At 49.9% G+C, this 18182-nt stretch overlaps 1 protein-coding gene across 1 annotated transcript; it reads left to right on the forward strand.

The window, feature by feature from the left end:
- Positions 1–7004: 7004 nt before the first annotated feature.
- slc8a3 (solute carrier family 8 member 3) lies at positions 7005–8694 on the forward strand. The gene has a single exon (XM_062469505.1). It carries the CDS (start codon positions 7111–7113, stop codon positions 8692–8694), a length of 1584 nt encoding a protein of 527 aa, XP_062325489.1. The 5' UTR covers positions 7005–7110.
- The last annotated feature ends 9488 nt before the right edge of the window (positions 8695–18182 follow it).

The following is an 18182-nucleotide window of genomic DNA, read 5'->3' on the forward strand; positions in this document are numbered from 1 at the left end:
CCGTGCAGGGGCACCACGTTGCCATGGAGACCCGGTTCTGTGGGCAGAGGGTGGGGCAGCAGGGGCTCTCACGCTGGCACACAGCAATCTGAGACCCACGAGGACCGCGGGAAAGATGGAGAGAGGCATGGGTAAACTCTCAAATAAATGGACCTCTTAATCTTTGTCTATCTTTACCCCCCTCTCTCTTTATTTTCCTCTCTGCCTCTTTCTTCACAGTAATACCCTGCCTGAAAACATTCAGAATTTAGTGTTGCCAGACTTGACCATCATCCAACCCTGCAAATTCATTCTGGACCGATGCACGGCTAAATGTGTGCTCGACGCCAAGGACCACTGCAGCAGAAATAAAAATGGCTGTCCAAAGAAACCCTAACCCTCTGCCCATGGAATCATGAATGGTTCTGGGATGTTCCATCCCATCGTCTGTCTTCAGAGGGCAGTCGGAGAGTGAGAAGGAAGGACGACCTCTGACCATAAAAATACCTCAGGCTTCCTGTTGTGTTGGTGTTTGAATGTGTCAAACATGAACAGGCCAAGACTGTTCAAACCCCAGGCTCCTCCGTCCATGTTGTGCGATGAAATGGTCTGTGTCGTGTGTTGTGACGAGAGATAATCTAACGTGTTTGTTTGGTTATGATGCTGCCAGTAGTGTTCCTGAGGTGATCCTCTCATACCGGCTACCTACAGTACATCAACACCCTACTCCGTCGACATCCTGTCAACCCTGGAAGTCGGATTATGAAGTGACAACCTTCGCCATGTTTGACCCCCTGGCAACCGGGCCGTGATTGGCTGTGACTCCTGAAGGGTCCCGTGGAGAATGCAAGACGACTGTTTATCTCGCTAATATTCACAGCATCACTTTGCATCACCAGCCGGCAGTCAGCCAACGTCGCCCACAGGTGACGTTAGTGAGAGCAGACGCGCCTGCAGTGAGGACCCGCGCTGCTGACCTCGTCCCCTCCACAGTGCCCAGATGGCCAGGAATGAAGTCAACAGGAATCAAACTGGTGAGAGGTGTTATCCAGCTGTCTGCGTAATGCTGAAGATGTAAAGACTCGAGCTACAAACGATCAACATGAGTGGAGAGCTCATAGCGTGTGGCCTGCTGAGAAAATACACATGACAAAGTGCAAGGGCAGCGTTATTCTGCTCTGGCCTCATCTCAGCGCTCTCCCCCCGCCCTTGCTCCGAATGCTCTCCTGAATCCCAGACATCTTAATGAAATGGATATAAGCAGCCACCAGCAGCAAGCCGACAGCAGGGAGAAAAGAAACCGAGGAATAGAGAGAATGTAAGTTCTCTCTATAGCTTTACAGAACTAGCGCTTGTAGTCAGTCAGCTCCACACAGACTTAGCTAGCAAATACGGCCTGTGTGGCGATCCAGTGAATAGCTAGGTAGCGCGCCTGGCGTGTTGATTACAAGTATAATCCATTAATCATCGCCTCACGCATGGATGACTTTGATGAGAGAGGCAGGAGCCTGCATTGAATTCCAATCATAGGATGCAGAGCTGCGCAGGTATAGGCTACGGGCCCCAGCAACAATCCTAAAGAGCAAGCAGGCCGTTGCATTCTCTCCCCCCAGTCCCATGCAGTGAAGATAAGGAAACTTCATTAACGTGCCGCCTTTTCTCCCCCTCCATGCTAATTACAGACTCTGTGTCACCACCTCCGGGTGTGCTGAAGAAGAGGAGGGGGAGTGGAGGGTCGGGCATCCGTCCAGATTGGCGCTTCACTGGCCCACTCCGTTCTGTGAATGGATTGTTACTGAATGACATGTTTGATTTAACAAGCATGGCTATCTGAACAAGCTAATTCGATTCCCTAATATATCGCTGAGCTATGCAATTAAAATCGGATCCTAATGATTTTCGTGCTCTGCATAAGATAGACCCTCTTTGTCTCTAGTAAAATATGTGTCATTGATGCCATTCCGATTGGTCTCTTACTGAATGGGATAGGTTGATTAATTAATAGTCTAATATGTAGCCTATCAATATATAGGCCTATTAATTGCGTTAAAGTTAACCACTAGTCTAGAAACCGGCAATAGTGAGTCTTTATATATAGACAAAGGCAGTGTTTTTTTGTATTAAATGTGGACATTGATGGATGTTTTTTTTTGTGTTGGATATTGTGTGTTTAATTTTGTCTGTTTGTGATGGGCAAAGCTGCCTTCTTTAGAGGTGTACATGACAGGTTTCTCCCAGCTGATGATGACGTAGACGCGCGCGTATGTGTGTCTGAGTGACTTTTGGAGTAGGGGAGGGGGGCGGACGGCTTGGGCGCGCGGCATTGCTCATATGATGTTTGAATATACGATGCTTCATCATGGTGATATGTCATCTGTCGTAATTATCAGATATATTTCATATTGAAATGCATCCTCTTATTGGAGCTTAGCTTGCGTGTTTACGATAGCCTGTGCAAGAATGGGAAATACTTGGCAAATAAATGTGTCATTCCTCTAGCCCTACATATGTGCTAATGACTTGCTTGTGGTCGTAGCCTCGATCATCCACGTCGGTGGTGTTCCTGTGCCATCTGTGTTTTCCGAAAGGAGTTCTGTGAGAAGGATCTTTCCTGCATACCAGAACCGACATCACAGCGTACATCTGCGCTACCGCAGACGGGAGAGGAGGAGGAGAGCGTTGATATTTCGGGGCTTGCGGCTTTTGCATGTATTCAAAGGTTCCGTCTACCAAGGCTGCGACCTCAGAATAGCGACCTCGTCGCCGTTGACAGCGTGGTGACGGATCTACCCATCGGGCAGCAAGATCGGGGTAACAAGACAAGAGGAGGCGGAAAGGGGAGCCATCACTTCGCTCTGACCAAACCGCCGGAACTGAGCAGACTTGGGCACCCGTCTCCGTGTGCGCGGGGAAAACGGTAGCAGCTCTGGGGTATTCATTCCACGGGTTGGAGCACACGTTTGACTCGGAAGGTGTCGAAAAGAGTGATACAAACTGTTTATAATAAACGTAGCAGGTTGCTAAGATTTTTTTTCTTCAAGAAAAAACAGCTTGCCTGAAAGGGTTTGGGGATATTTTACAGTCGCGATAGACTGCTCTTCGGGATCCAAATCCAGGTAGGCTGTGCGATTGAACACGCATGAGACTCATTCATAGACAAATCAATGATCAATATCGTTGACTAGAGCCTTGTGGGGCCCACGGCAATCAGCGTGTCATTGATAAGGCTATAGCCAATCACTTTAACGGTGTCGGTCTCTTCATTTGCTGAAGACAATTTTGTTGTCAAATGGCCTGCACTAAAAGGTATAGCTATGGCGTGAAATATGAGGTAGGAAAAAAAGACGGTGGTCGGAAAGGGTTGGTAGAATTCTAACCTTTGGCTTGAAGGAATTCATGTCAAACGTTGTCTGGCTGAGGACATGCATTTGTCGGTGAGTCAGTCAGTCCATCACTCCAGCCAAGGAGCGAGATGTGCGCCGCTGTAGCAGAGGTGTGCATGGGAGGCTTGAGCTATTAGTACATTCCCCTTGCTGCTATGTGGTAGGCACGCTGATGCACTGACTAATGTGATGTCGTCGAAAACACAGTACATGACAAAAAATTATTAGGACCTTTCAACTTAAGCCCAATAAGAAATTGTTATCCGGTAATTACACCTGTCTATAGCCCCCCCCCCCCCCCCCCCCCAAAAAAAAAAAGAAGTCTAAAGGCTCTAGAATTAACATGTCTAGAAACCGTCACTATTTTGAACAGTGGGGGTTTTTTTTCACGTAAGGCCTGCAGCAGGTGCGCTCAAGCTGAAGATTGAGGATTTGAACAGCCTATGTCAGAGAATTTGCCCCCCCTGACAAATTTACATGTACACCTAACCTGCTTGCAGTAAAGCCAGAGCTAGATATTATGTTTCAGTGTCACTTGCTGTTTTTCTATGTCGGTGTTTTACAGAGGGATTCCCCTAAGGTAGTGTACTACCACGGTGTTGGTGTGAGAGAAAATGACTCTAATGATTAATCAGCAACAGCTGATGCTCTCCATGTCGCCTGCTGAGTCCATGTTTACGGGGATCTCAAATGGCCATCTTGTTCAGGGCTCTCCTCCCAAAATAGGGAACGAGAAAGAGATACGTGGGTGTCCGTCTCGATTTCTCAGTTTGCCTAGTTACATCTTGTCATGTGTCTTGCTCGCACTTGCTGCCCGCGTCAGCTCGTAAAAGGAGATTACCAAGCCAAGGTGTTTTTTTTAAGGGAAGCCCGGCTAATAAGTGATTGCACAACATTTTAGTTTAATATAAATGTATTGGCCTAAAGAGAAATCATTATGCGAGCGTCACAAAACTAATATCAACGTTTCGTGGCCAACATGCGTGTTATAGCAAGCGAGGGAGAAGGTGTCACAGGGGTTACAGCGTAGGGTCTTCCTTTCCTTCTGTATCATGTTGCACATTTTGCTCTGTGGTAGGCCTATTTTGCAAACCAACATTGCACATTATATCCTATGCGATTTCACTATGGAGCCTAAGATTGAAAAAAAGGATCAAATAGTGTCAAAAAACGTCACTTTTGGGCTAAACATGCGACGGAGTTACTGAATTTGTTTTAATATGATTATTTCACCAATGCTGAAACAAGTCTCTCAGTTATAGATAGGCCTTAAAAGGGCAACAAATATCCCACTCACCCTAACTATAAGACTGTAGGCCTGCGTATGATCAGTGCTTGAATAGAGTGGTTGTTTGTGTTGATATCAGTGAACATGATACAGCCTGTTTACATTGACAACCAAGAGAGTTCAGTATGTGTGACTAGAGTATGTACTGTTATTCTGTGAAGTGTGTCATGGAGATGATGGATTGAGTGAGAGATGCCATTGACTTTATGCGCCCTGCTGGTCTATTCCTTATTAATTTTTTTATTCTGTTGTGTCGGTTATTTCCTGTTGGATTGGTTGCAGTGCGCTTGCCTGCGTGCATCGTGACTGTAGTGTATCACTCCGTTCCATGCATAGATGTTCTTCTGCGTCTCTCTTGCACTGCTGACACTTGGAGGCCGGAGACTACTGCCTAGGCCTTCACTACCATGTGAGACAGGGGATGGGGGGCTGGGGGAGGTGAGGGGGATACAGAAAGAGAAAGGGGGGGGGAGAGAGAGAGTGAAGGGGAGACAGAGAAGGAAAGGGATGGGAAGAAAGAGAGAGGGGCAGAAAAGAGTGTGGGAGAGCTAGAGACAGACAGGGAGAGAGGAAGTGAGTGAGAGAGAGTGAGAGAATATAGCAGCTCAGCAGTGCTCCCCTGACTTTGAAACAGGCACCAAACCTCGGGCCAGTGACTGCCTTGTAAGAGTAAACTCAGACTGGAGAGAAATCACAGCAGTACAAATACTTTTTGCCTTCAGATTCTGTGGTGTTTCTCATTAAGCTACTTTGTCGCTCAATTGCCTTTCTGCCTTGTTTTTGTCTGTTGAGCATTTTGAGTTCTGTCTGTTCTCTCCGGAATGATGTAGCTGGTAGAAATCTGTCCAGTTTAACATTATTCAGAGAAATAACATATTTATCCTAATGAGACAAACTACAAGCTTTTATAAGACAAATTATTGTTTGAATAACCAATCTCACAACAACAGCTTCAACGGCTAGTTTTGAGACAGGAAAAGAACAGTGGTGCACCACTGTCAAAAAAACATCTGCTGGGTTCTAAACAGAGGGATGGAACTAACTGTGCTAGTATCTTTTTGAAAGAGAGAGGGAGAGAAAGATGATTTTAATTGAGCCTTAACAGCTAGAGGGGCTCTGGGACATGGTGCCACACCTGGCCTCCCTTATCACCGAGCGATCACAGAGGAGCCAGGATGGAGAGGGCAGACCTTGATAAACGCCTCCCGTTTGCTCTCATAATTGCTTTTTTACTCTTCTAAGTGACGAGTGGATAACCATTCCCTGTGTTTCCCATGCCTCGGGCCTATTCTGCCTCTGTCATATTGTCACGATCCATTACATATGACTTAATGAGGGGCTTTATCCGGTTAGCCCCAGCTTTTATGACGGCTGGACATTATGTGTGCAGCCCTCGTCAGGCCTGTGAGATGGAGTCGGGACTCTACGTGTGCATTCAGGGTGGCAACATGGATTTAGACAGGGCATCTGTACGTCATCCCCCTACCTCTCCCCTCCACTGTTTTTGCCAATGCGACATTTTGGACAGTGCTTAGTTTGGCAACATAGCACATCTGCTGAGAGAGCTGTTTTGGTTGAGAGCTGTGTATTACCCCAGAGATCTCACTCAATTACACTGTAGTTGGGAAAATCCATGTTATTGGTTGAAGTAACTCATACAGTATTTTGAACTCAAAATAAACTTTTACTTTTGGAACGATGCCACGGACCAACAATTCTTTCTAAGCAGAACCCACTGTTATCTACAATGTTCACACAGCAGTTTACAGACCTAAAAATCTCATTTATGAGCATGTGAATGTGTTTTCCAGTCCACCACGCCTGGAACTCACAAAGGTCTCGTAATTATGCTGCCGTTATAGTGTGCAGAAGCTCAGCTCATTGATATTCCTGCTAGTAGAAAGCTAATTGGAGCTTAGAACTCTTACTCTTAGATAGGGAAATTATAGTCAATTCTAGTTCTTGGCGCCAAAACCCAGTTTTTATTTCTGTGAACTGTGTGGATTTCCGCTAATGACACAAAGAGAATGCACACATTGCTACAAATTACACTCAATAAAAAAGACTAATATCTTGTCTGATTCTTGATATTTTGGACCTCACAGCAGTTTTTAGGACGGTTGCTGTTGTGTTCTCAAGCGAGGTGTAACTCTCCATTTCTGTTGTGTCCAGGTGGTGTGTTGAGCCCAAGCACAGCCCAGTGCTGGATCCCAGAGGGACTGTCAGTGTGGTTAGGACCCTTGAGACCCAGGAGGGTGGATGGAGCGATCACGGACGGGGAATCCGGGGACATCCGCCTGCCTCTGGTTGGGGCTGGTGTCTGTGGCAGTAGCCTTCCTGTGCACGGAGGCCCGGACCACTCCGAGCCCAGCGGTGGCCAACCACAATGCCACCTGCAAGGGAAACTCAAAGTGCAACCCTGGGATCATCCTGCCCATCTGGTACCCGGAGGACCCCTCCATGGGGGACAAGATTGCGCGGGTCATCGTCTACTTTGTGGCCATGATCTACATGTTCCTCGGCGTGTCTATCATCGCCGACCGCTTCATGGCGGCCATTGAGGTCATTACCTCCCAGGAGAAAGAGATTGTCATCAAGAGGCCCAATGGGGAGACGACCACCACCACCATCCGGGTGTGGAACGAGACGGTGTCCAACCTCACCCTGATGGCCCTGGGCTCCTCCGCCCCCGAGATCATGCTCTCCGTCATCGAGGTGTGCGGACACGGCTTCGAGGCCGGCCAGCTGGGCCCGGCCACCATCGTGGGAAGCGCCGCCTTCAACATGTTCGTCATCATCGGCCTGTGTGTGTCCGTCATCCCCGAAGGGGAGACGCGTAAGATCAAGCACCTGCGGGTGTTCTTCGTCACGGCGGGCTGGAGCATCTTCGCCTACATCTGGCTCTACATGATCCTGGCCGTGTTCTCGCCCAACGTGGTGCAGATCTGGGAGGGCCTGGTCACGCTCTCCTTCTTCCCCATCTGCGTGGTCCTGGCCTGGGTGGCCGACCGCCGGCTGCTGTTCTACAAGTTCATGCGCAAGAAGTACCGCGCGGACAAGCACAGAGGCGTCATCATCGAGACGGAGGGCGACCGCTCCAAGGGCATCGAAATGGACGGCAAGATGGCCAACTCGCATTTCGCCGACGGCGGCGCCACCAGCAACCTGATGGGCCTGATCGAGGGCAAGGAGGTGGACGAGTCCCGCCGCGACATGATCCGCATCCTCAAGGACCTGAAGCAGAAGCACCCGGAGAAGGAGCTGGACCAGCTGGTGGAGATGGCCAACTACTACGCCCTGTCCCACCAGCAGAAGAGCCGGGCCTTCTACCGCATCCAGGCCACGCGCATGATGACGGGCGCCGGCAACATCCTGAAGAAGCACGTGGCGGAGCAGGCCAAGAGGAGCGCCAGCGTCCTGGAGGTCCACGTGGAGGAGCCCGAGGAGTACGTGTCCCGCATCGCCTTCGACCCCGCCGTCTACCAGTGCCTGGAGAACTGTGGGGCCGCCCTGCTGACCCTGGTCAGGAAGGGGGGGGACATCTCCAAGACCATCTACGTGGACTACAAGACAGAGGACGGCTCGGCCAACGCGGGGGCGGACTACGAGTTCACCGAGGGCACGGTGGTGTTCAAAGCGGGCGAGGTGGTGAAGGACATCAGTGTCGGCATCATCGACGACGACATCTTCGAGGAGGACGAGCACTTCTTCGTGCGCCTCAGCAACGTGCGAGTCCTGGAGGCGGAGGACGAGCTGCTGTCCCCCAACAGCCTCCCGTACCCCCGGGCCATGCTGGGGTGTTCCCCCGTGGCCACCGTCACCATCCTGGACGACGACCACGCCGGCATCTTCACCTTCGAGAGCGACTCGGCGCACGTGAGCGAGAGCGTGGGCGTCATGGAGGTGAAGGTGCTGAGGACTTCCGGGGCGCGCGGGACCGTCATCGTGCCCTTCCGCTCGGTGGAAGGACTGGCCAAGGGAGGAGGGGAGGACTTCGAAGACATCTACGGAGAGCTGGAGTTCAAAAACGATGAGACCTGGTAAGAGAATACTTCTTTATTGATTGTTGCGGCCCGATTGATTGCTGTGATCTCTGGGATGCGTTACGTAAGCTGTGTTGATTGTGTGGGAGCTGGCTGCGTGCTGTGTTCATTTATCTGCCTGGTTTTTAATCACGCCAAGGTCTTGAGTTTTTTTAAGTGTCTTTTAGGTGTCATAAATAATGGATCTTCTATGCTTGTCTACTGATGCACTGTTGATAGATGGGGTTTGTTTTCTAATAGAAACTGGACGATTTTTACCTTGCATTAAATCCTAAAATGATACTCCATGGATTCACATACTTTTTGTCTGCTTCTTGGCCTTTTCAAAACCTGTAAAGGGGAGTTACCTCAGTATCTGTGCTGTTCAGGTGCAGGTGGTCCAAATTAATTGATTACATCTGGATTGATTGAGAGCCCTGCCTAATCAGAGATAGTCGGAGAAAGTCCTTTTGGTCTAAAAGGATGTTTGGGCTTGAGGATCAGTTGACCATGAATGAGCTATTTTATGTTTTACTGTCTTATAATCATTAGATTCAGGATTGAATATGCCACATACGATGATGTTTCCAAACGTCACCGTTGGACTGTCACTAGGACATTGTCCTCTTGAACATTTGGGAAAAAGGACTGTGATTTTGTTATTTCCTGTAAACAACTAGCCTACAGGTTGAATCAGAATTGAATATCCTTCATATAAGGTGATTTGTTTTTGCTTTTTAAATCATGCTTTAGTGATGCGCTGACATTGCCACAATGCATGACAGAAACTTCTGGGTAAAAAAAACGAACACGGATTGGAGAACATTTCCACCCTCTGGATAACTGAAGTCACACGCACGCAAGAACACACTCGCCCCCACTCCTCTCCTGTTTCCTCATGAGAGATTCTGCACACATCAAGCCGTTCTGACAGTGATTCAGTGTCTCTGGCGTCATGCAATAGGGATTCAACTTCGGGATTCGTCACACAACTGTGGAAACCTTGAGTATCCCCCCTCTCCTTCCCCAAACCCCAGCCCCAGCCCCCTCCCCCAGCCCCAGCCCCCAGCCCGCATCCCCCTCCCCCTTAACCCCCCCTCATGTTTCTAATCCCCTCCACTTTAGTTGTCATCGTTGCTGAGGCTCTGGTTCCTGAGCCACACAGTGTGTTTGCGCTTCTGCAGAGCTGCCAGGTGCAGGAGGCTGCAGGAGGAAGTCGCAGGAACACTTGGGTGTGCATCGGAATGCACCCGGCTCCACTTATAGCACTGCTCTGGGATTCTCACCTCAGTGCCACAGTCCAGGGTGTGCATGTCAGGCCCCACAGTATAGTGCTGTGTGCTCCTGGTAGCTCTGTGCTACACTGCTGGTGTCTTACCTCAGGCCTTTTGGGAAAAGAAAGTGTCTTTGGAGGGAAAAAAAGATTGATGGTAATTGAAAAGCTTTGTGTCGCTGGCTGTACATATTATAGATATATACTGAAGCAAAGCCAGGCCTGTCCTTTTCTCCTTGCCATGCGTGCGTGTCACGGTCACCCCACAAGCGAGGATCCAGGCTGTTGGCAGGGCTCTGGGGGGCAGGCAGACCAGGGGAGGAGGGAGGGGGGTGGGGAGGTGGGATGAGGGACCAGGGGGGACGAGGGACCAGGGGGGTGGCAGGCGTGGGATCTGGGGGGGGGGGGGGGGGGGGGGGATGCGGGGCGGGTAATGTTATGGTGTTATCAGCAGGCCACTGGGGCATGCGCTGCTTGGAGCGGCCTCTGGTTGACTGGTGTCTGGAGGCTGACTGGGACAGGCTGGAGGCCGTAGGGGAGGTCGGTCGTGAGAGAGGGGGAGGTCTGGGGAGGTCTGGGGAGGAGGGGGCTGATGGGATGTCGTCTCCATTGTGATACAGCACGGCCCATCGATCTGCTCATTGTGTTGTCTGAGCTGGATGCGCAGGTCCCACTGCTCCTACAAGCAGCATGCAGAGCAGGAGCGCTGTGTCAACGAGCGGCCCAACAGCCTTCGTCTTCGCGCTGTCGGCTGGAACGTTTATTATGGAGAACGGAAGATTCAAATCTTGGGAGAGCCTTTTGGAGTTGCACACCACCGATAGTCCTCTCTGATTGGGTGCACTGCAGAAAGTGAAAAGATTTTGCTCCTGAATAAGGTTGGTGGAGTGCAGGAGGCCAGGGCACGGCCATAGGTCACAGTGCCTGACTCCTGATCGATTGTGAACTCACTCTGTAGACTTTGATGAGGTCTGAATGCCGCCACAGATGAAAACACAGTCGAGAATAGTAGTCTTTCTGTCTATTTCTCTACAAGAGGACCATAGTATATATGGAGATATTCTCTCACCTTGTCAGGAACTGCGGGAGGGGGGGGGGGTTCGGGGAATGGCAATCTGTCTAAAAATGTCTTAATTATGGTGGGGGAGTAATTAATTTGATTCTGTGTGCAGCCAGAGAGAGAGAACAGTGAGAAATAGAGGGTAAGATAAAAGCAGGTTGCGTCTTGACAGCCCTATCCAGCAGCACATTTAAACATTCATGAGGATGTCTTCTGGAAGGGGACCGTGTGGAGGAGGTTGTGTGTTGACTTTACTGCACACACGTGTCCTTTTTCTCTGCCTTCATGCTTCCCTTTGTGACCGTTCATATGTTAAATAGAACCAAAGTCCATTCAGTGTGACGTTGACGATGCACAGTACATAAACATGTCGTATATCATATGTCCTGCATGTACATGCCCCAGCATTCCAAATGTTACTGTAAAATCGAGAATGATTTACGAAAAGGCCAGTTCATTTTTAGTTAACTCATTCATTCATAGTTTATGAAAAAAAAAAGGAGTGAGGCTGCCCGGTTTCCTGTTTAGCTCTGATTAGCATGAGCAGGCTAAACGAGAGTGTGGCCGGGTCCTGGCTGGGAGGCAGCAGGCTGGGGGATGTTCTGTTGCACCATTAGGCCACATGACCAGCCAGCTCTCTCTCTCCCTTCCAATCCTCTATTAGGGTGCGTTGGCTCCTAATCACTTTTGACACAGTTTGGGTGCCCGTTGTTATCCACCGCAGTTACAGTTGTGTTCTTCTGATGTGGGAGGGCTCCGGTTCTAGGGCTTAGAAATCCTCTATCGAATAGAACCTCTACGAATGTTTGAGTCGGATGTTTGAGTTGAACTTCTCTTTTGATGGCAACACGTTAGTGAGGTCTAATGGATGTGAACCACCATCAGGTTCATAAATATCCAGCGGGTGGTGTGCACCTATTAGGAGGCTGAAATAGTTGACTCCTAAAAACCTATAGCTCGCTGAGATTGCCTTGACAGGGAAGGGCTAACTATAAATTAAAATGTGTTATCATTATTATTAAGGGGAACTCCTAGTTGTCAGCATGACCCAAGATGTTTTAGGGGGGTAGATGGGGAGTTGCCAGAGCCAGGATTTAACGGATGGGTGAAGCGCTGAGTTTTATTTGGCTGGTGTAATGAATGGCTGTAGGTGGAGGGTTTCGCTCAGTGAAGGCAACCCAGCTGTTAGGTGTAGCCCCGGCCTCTCTGGAGAGATTTCTGCCCACCCAGGCGCCACTGAGCTCATAAACAAATGGGTGGTGTTCTATGAACGGGCCCAAACCAGATAATGAAACGAGGAAGGTCGCCCATCCCTGTGTACGCATGGCTGTTGATGCACAGTCATGATCCTGGGCTTGTTTATTGTCTCTTTCTTGCCAAGGACATCACGTGCTGAGTTATGTAGGGTCGTAGGGTTGTTTAAATTGTTAGGCTAGGCCCGCCTCTCTGGCCCCGCCCCTTTCCCCCCGCCTTGTGTGTGTCGTTGTCACCTGTCCGTCTCCTGTGTCTGTTCTGAGTGACAGGACATGCGTCCCAACACGCCCTTGCCCTGCTGACCACTCAGCTTGCTTCTGGACACACCCGGAAGGTAGGCCTATCCTCCCTGCTCGACCAATCACAGCTCTCACACCGCCCTGCTCACTTCGTCTACGTCTTGGGAGGAGGGGGTGGTGGAGGAGGGAGGGGAGGTAGGCATGGGGGGAGAGCTTTGTGGCCCTCTTAGCCCTGGTGGAACAGTAATTACTTGCCTGGAGATTACATGAAGTTATTCTCTGAACCCGGAGAGGCCAGAATGCTGGTCAGTGCTTACCTAAGGGTGCTTCATCTTTTATCTGTCTGGAAGGGAACTGGGTGGCAGGTTCTGATGCCACTTATAACCTTGGCATGCACACACACACACATACACACACATACACACACCCACGCACACACACACATATCTATATACCTACCTACACACAGACCCACACCAAACACACCTACATACACACACATTCAAACACATATTCCCTCTCATATATTTGGCACCGTCTCAACACGGCATTCACACTTTTTTGCTCCCCTGTAGTATAAACACACACACACATGTACACACCACCACCTACAGACATACACACACCCACAAACACACATACCTACACACACAGAGGTTGGGAGGTAATGAATATGCTGGCCTTGCACTAGTTCCTCCCAGGCAAAAGAAAAGCAATTAAGCGGAAGCTTATTTATAACACAATTCAGAGTGGGCATGTCTCTACCCCCTGAGTGGGGCGTGTCTCTACCCCCTGAGTGGGGCGTGTCTCTACCCCCTGAGTGTGAGTCTGAGTGGGGGCACATACACCTGATCCCTGAACAGTGACGGGCCTCACACCCTAATAGGGTCAGGATTGAGGGAGTAACACCAGAGGACCAGGAGCATATCGGGAGTGTAAGCACCGAGGTAGAGTGTTCCTCAGTTACACGATACACTGTCTGGTGGTGTGGGGAGGAAAACCAGCACACATACCTACATACACACACACACATACCTTCACACATACCTTTACATACACACATCCCTACACACACACATACCTATGCACACACACACCTAGACTCACACATACCTACACAAATATACCTACACACACACCTTACACACACACCTACATACACACATACCTACTCACACACACACCTACGCACACACACCTAAACACCTACACACACACATTATCTTTTAACATGCTGTGGTCTGTGTAAAACAACATGGTAGTATATGTCATAATTTATATTCCGAGTTAATGAACGCATGAGAACATCTTCTCTAAAACAGGTTTTCTGTGTGAGTGAAGTTACTGTGTAAAGTTTGTCCTTCGGGACACAAACCTGAAGGACGCGTCTCTGCTGTCCGCCCCTGTTGCTAGGGCGATAGTGGTGCCCAGTCGAGGTGCCCTTCCTACCCATACCCCCCCCATCTCATCCCCTGTCCAACGCCCATCACCCTCAACCCCCCCCCCCCCCCCCCGTCCACATCTGCATACTCTGATAAAGGTCACTGTTCCACAACATTGTCCACCATGCAGAACACAGCATTAAGACCAGAAATCAATACCAGTCGAGAAAGAGAGGGGGAGAGAGGGAGAGAGAGGGAGAGAGAGGGAAAGAGAGAGAGGGAGAGAGAGGGAGAGAGAGGGAGAGAGAGGGAAAGAGAGGGAGAGGGACGGAGAGAGAGAGAGAGGGAGAGAGTTGGATAGATAAAGAGAGAGAAAGCGGAAGAGAAAGAAAGAGGGGAGAGAGAGAAACCAAGGCATCATGGAGAGAGACTGCAAGGACGAACGGACCAGGAGAGAGGAAGGGAAAAAGCTAGCTTTTCTTTTTTTCTTTCTTTTTTCTTTTGTTGGGTACTTTCTCTTGACATTTGAATTAATTCCATTGCCTGTAAAATCGACAAAGTGCACTTGTGGCACAGCACACGTTTGGCAATTTCTCTGTTAGGGGAAAAACCCTAACAAACTCTAATTTCAATGTATGATCTCACCCCTTGACACAAATTGACTGGAATGTTTCATGCATATTTCTGTGAAGGACAGCTCAGGGCAGCTCAGGGCAGCTCAGGGCAGCTCAGGACAGCTCAGGACAGCTAGGGGAGAGGAGGTGAAGGGCTCAGGGGGAACAGGAATAATATTCCACCCCTGCTGTCCGGGTCCAGTCACACTGTCGGGGTGCGAGCCTGTGGTGAGGGGGTTGGGTTGACCTTTGACCCCCTCAGTCAGGTGTCTTGTCTATGAGGGCATGAAAGGTGGGGGTCATGGGAGTGTTGGGGGTGGGGCTTCAGTGGATTTTTCAGTGTGACCTCTCTCCAGTTTTACCACACAACTTTAGTCCTCAGTCCCAGCTCCAGCCCCTCCTGCTGTGTAACCAGCAGCTCTGGGGGGCTACTCAAGGGGTCTGGCTGGCTGCTTCATATTCCCAGGCACATCTGCAGCGGAAAATGTACCAGAACGCATCATTGGCTCCTGACTGAGACATTACCACCCCCCCAGCGTCCTCCCCCTCCGCCCTACACGCTCCCTCCAACCCTCCCCCCCCCCCCCCCCCCCCACACACACACTTGGCACAACATTCTCGACATTTCAATACCTACATTATCTACAGTGCCATTTATCTACAATTCCTACAATAGCTCCAGTTTATTGATGCGTCCTTCACTGGAGCGAGGAGGAGTTTGGGTTTACACCCCTAGCTATCGTCCAATCGTCTGCGTTTCTACATGCACTTCCAGTTGTAGTCCTTCATCTACAATCGTGTTACACTCACGTAGTCCTGCTGGGTGACAGTGCGTATTGTGTGTGTCAGGCTACAGGCTGTTGTCGCTGCTTTGATGTGTGGGTGTAATGACAACTCAGGAGGGAGGGGGGGCTCGGCATAGAACGACGCAGAGCAATCACGCTTCGGAAATCTTAATTTGATACGGTTACCCTCGTCCTCCTCTCCATTGTTCCTCCACTTATCTCTCTCTCTCTTTCTCTCTCGTTCTCTCTCGTTCTCTCTCTTTCTCTGTCTGTCTCTCCCTGTCTCGACATCCGTTCCTGCAGGGAGCCTATCTGAGAGGTTTCACTCGTCAGAGTGCCCCCCCCCCCTCTGTGTGTGTGCTTGTGTGTGTCTGTGTGTGTGCTTGTGTGTGTCTGTGTGTGTGTCTGTGTGTGTGTCTGTGTGTGTGCTTGTGTGTGCGCTCCTCTAGGCTCATGCTGGAGAAAGGGATCTCTCGTTGTCCTCCTGATCCAGAGAGGAAAGGGATCTCTCGTTGTCCTCCTGATCCAGAGAGGAAAGGGATCTCTCGTTGTCCTCCTAATCTGCCTGAGTGATTACACCATATGCCAGCGTCCTGCTTTCAAACAACAAGGAGCCTAAATCCAGCAGGGGGAGAGCTGGGGGAGACAGCGGACAGAAGGAACAGTAGAGAAGGGAACAGGAGAGAACAGCAGAGGAGAGAACAGCAGAGGAGAGAACAGCAGAGGAGAGAACAGCAGAGGAGAGAACAGCAGAGGAGAGAACAGCAGAGGAGAGAACAGCAGAGGAGAGGAGGATGGGAATGGGGTTTGTTTGATTTGGTGGACAGTGATGGCCCCCGGTGCCCCTCTAGGGTGGGTTAGGAGAGGGACACAACTGTCAGCGTGAGGAAGCTGGCGAGAGATGAAGAGGTTAGTGTGTCCGGATCTCAGCTTGGCCATGACCACCACAACCTCTCTCTGTCCACCCACCACTCTTCCTGACCTCCTTCACTCTCCCTTCCTTTTTTCATTCTTTTATTCTGGTTTCGGTGTTTCTTATCGTGTCCGTGCGTGCTCCACCTCTCGTGCTTTCTTGCTCATTTCATTCCAATTGTGTCTCTTCCACTCTGAAGGACATTCTCTCTTTCAACGAACCGTGCCCAGATGTTCCTTTCAGTCCTTCCTTTTATCTCTCTCTTCATTTCTTTTCATCGGAATCGTTCTAATTCACTCAATTTTCTCTCTCTCTCTCTCTCTCTCTCTCTCTCTCTCTCTCTCTCTCTCTCTCTCTCTCTCTCTCTCTCTCTCTCTCTCTCGCTCTCGCTCTCGCTCTCGCTCTCGCTCTCGCTCTCTCTCTCTCTCTCTTTCTTCCATATTTATTATTTAAGCCCCTAGCAGTTTCTCCCCAGTGCTCCCTCTCTGTATAGGTGTTGACCCATTTCTGTCTCAGCCTGTAATTGCGTGTCAGAGTGAGACCTATCAGAACTGTGGATGGGCCATCCCTCATATACTCAGAAATGCAGATGTGTTAAATTGATTTCGGAGTGAAGACAGGGGGAGGGCTGGGGGAGACAGTATGGGGGATACTGTGGGAGAGTTGCTGGGAGAGACCTGCTGGTGAGGGAGACCAGTCCTTAACTGGGAGGTTGGAGGGACTAGAGGCAGTCCTGAACTGGGAGGCTGGAGGGACCAGAGGCAGTCTTGAACTGGGAGGCTGGAGGGACCAGAGGCAGTCCTTAACTGGGAGGCTGGAGGGACTAGAGGCAGTCCTGAAATGGGAGGCTGGAGGGACCAGAGGCAGTCCTTAACTGGGAGGTTGGAGGGACTAGAGGCAGTCCTGAACTGGGAGGCTGGAGGGACCAGAGGCAGTCCTGAACTGGGAGGCTGGAGGGACTAGAGGCAGTCCTGAACTGGGAGGCTGGAGGGACTAGAGGCAGTCCTGAACTGGGAGGCTGGAGGGACCAGAGGCAGTCCTGAACTGGGAGGCTGGAGGGACCAGAGGCAGTCCTGAACTGGGAGGCTGGAGGGACCAGAGGCAGTCCTGAACTGGGAGGCTGGAGGGACCAGAGGCAGTCCTAATTACAACTTCCAGGAGGAGGCATTCTGTTTGATCTCTCAACACAATCCCACAAGGAGGCCAGGGATGAGTCTCTGCTCTCATCCAGAAATGAGTCTCTTCTGTCATCCTTTTCTCCTGTTCCTCGTCCCTCCCTTCCTTATCTGCTTTCTTGTCATTTATGCTCCTTGTTGTTTGAGAGCAGGGCGCTGGCATATGGTGTAATCAATCTTGTTGTGTAGATGTGTGGTGATTATCATTATGGGATGCAGAACTGATATCGTCAGCATAAGCTGTATTTGGCTACTTGATCATTCATAAGTGTTCGTATGTGTGCATGCAAATGCATGTGTATGATTGTGAGTCTCTGTGTGTGTAGAAAGTTGTGTGAGTGCTATATGTATGAGAGGAGGTATGTGTGTGTGTGTAGAAATGTGTGTGTGTGTGTGTGTGTGTGTGTGTAGATGTATTCCTCTGGAGAGATTTAAAACATTCATGTAAATGTTTTTCCCCCAATGTTCTCCCCTCATGGATATGCAGTCTTTGATGTCTTCACATCTTCCAAACGGCTCGCATTGATTTTGCCACTATTTATCATGCTGTTAATTGAGCAATTACCTAGAGTATATGTAGTGTCAAAACTACACATTGTAATTCCATACTATTTTAATACCATTTTCTGTTCATTTAACTGTGAGCTGTTGTGGCAACTCATTTGATCAAACAAGCCAGCGGACATTTTTGACAAGGTAAACTGGCATCACGATCCAGACAGTTGGAGTCTTTTAATCTTGTGATGTTTGAAGAGATTCTGTTTCTAAGGCAGCCAGAGGGATGTGAAAGCCTGCTGTAGGGGTGTGGGTGTGTG

This window comes from Osmerus eperlanus, chromosome 9 (assembly GCF_963692335.1).
Source record: "Osmerus eperlanus chromosome 9, fOsmEpe2.1, whole genome shotgun sequence".
Classification (NCBI taxonomy): Eukaryota; Metazoa; Chordata; class Actinopteri; order Osmeriformes; family Osmeridae; genus Osmerus; species Osmerus eperlanus.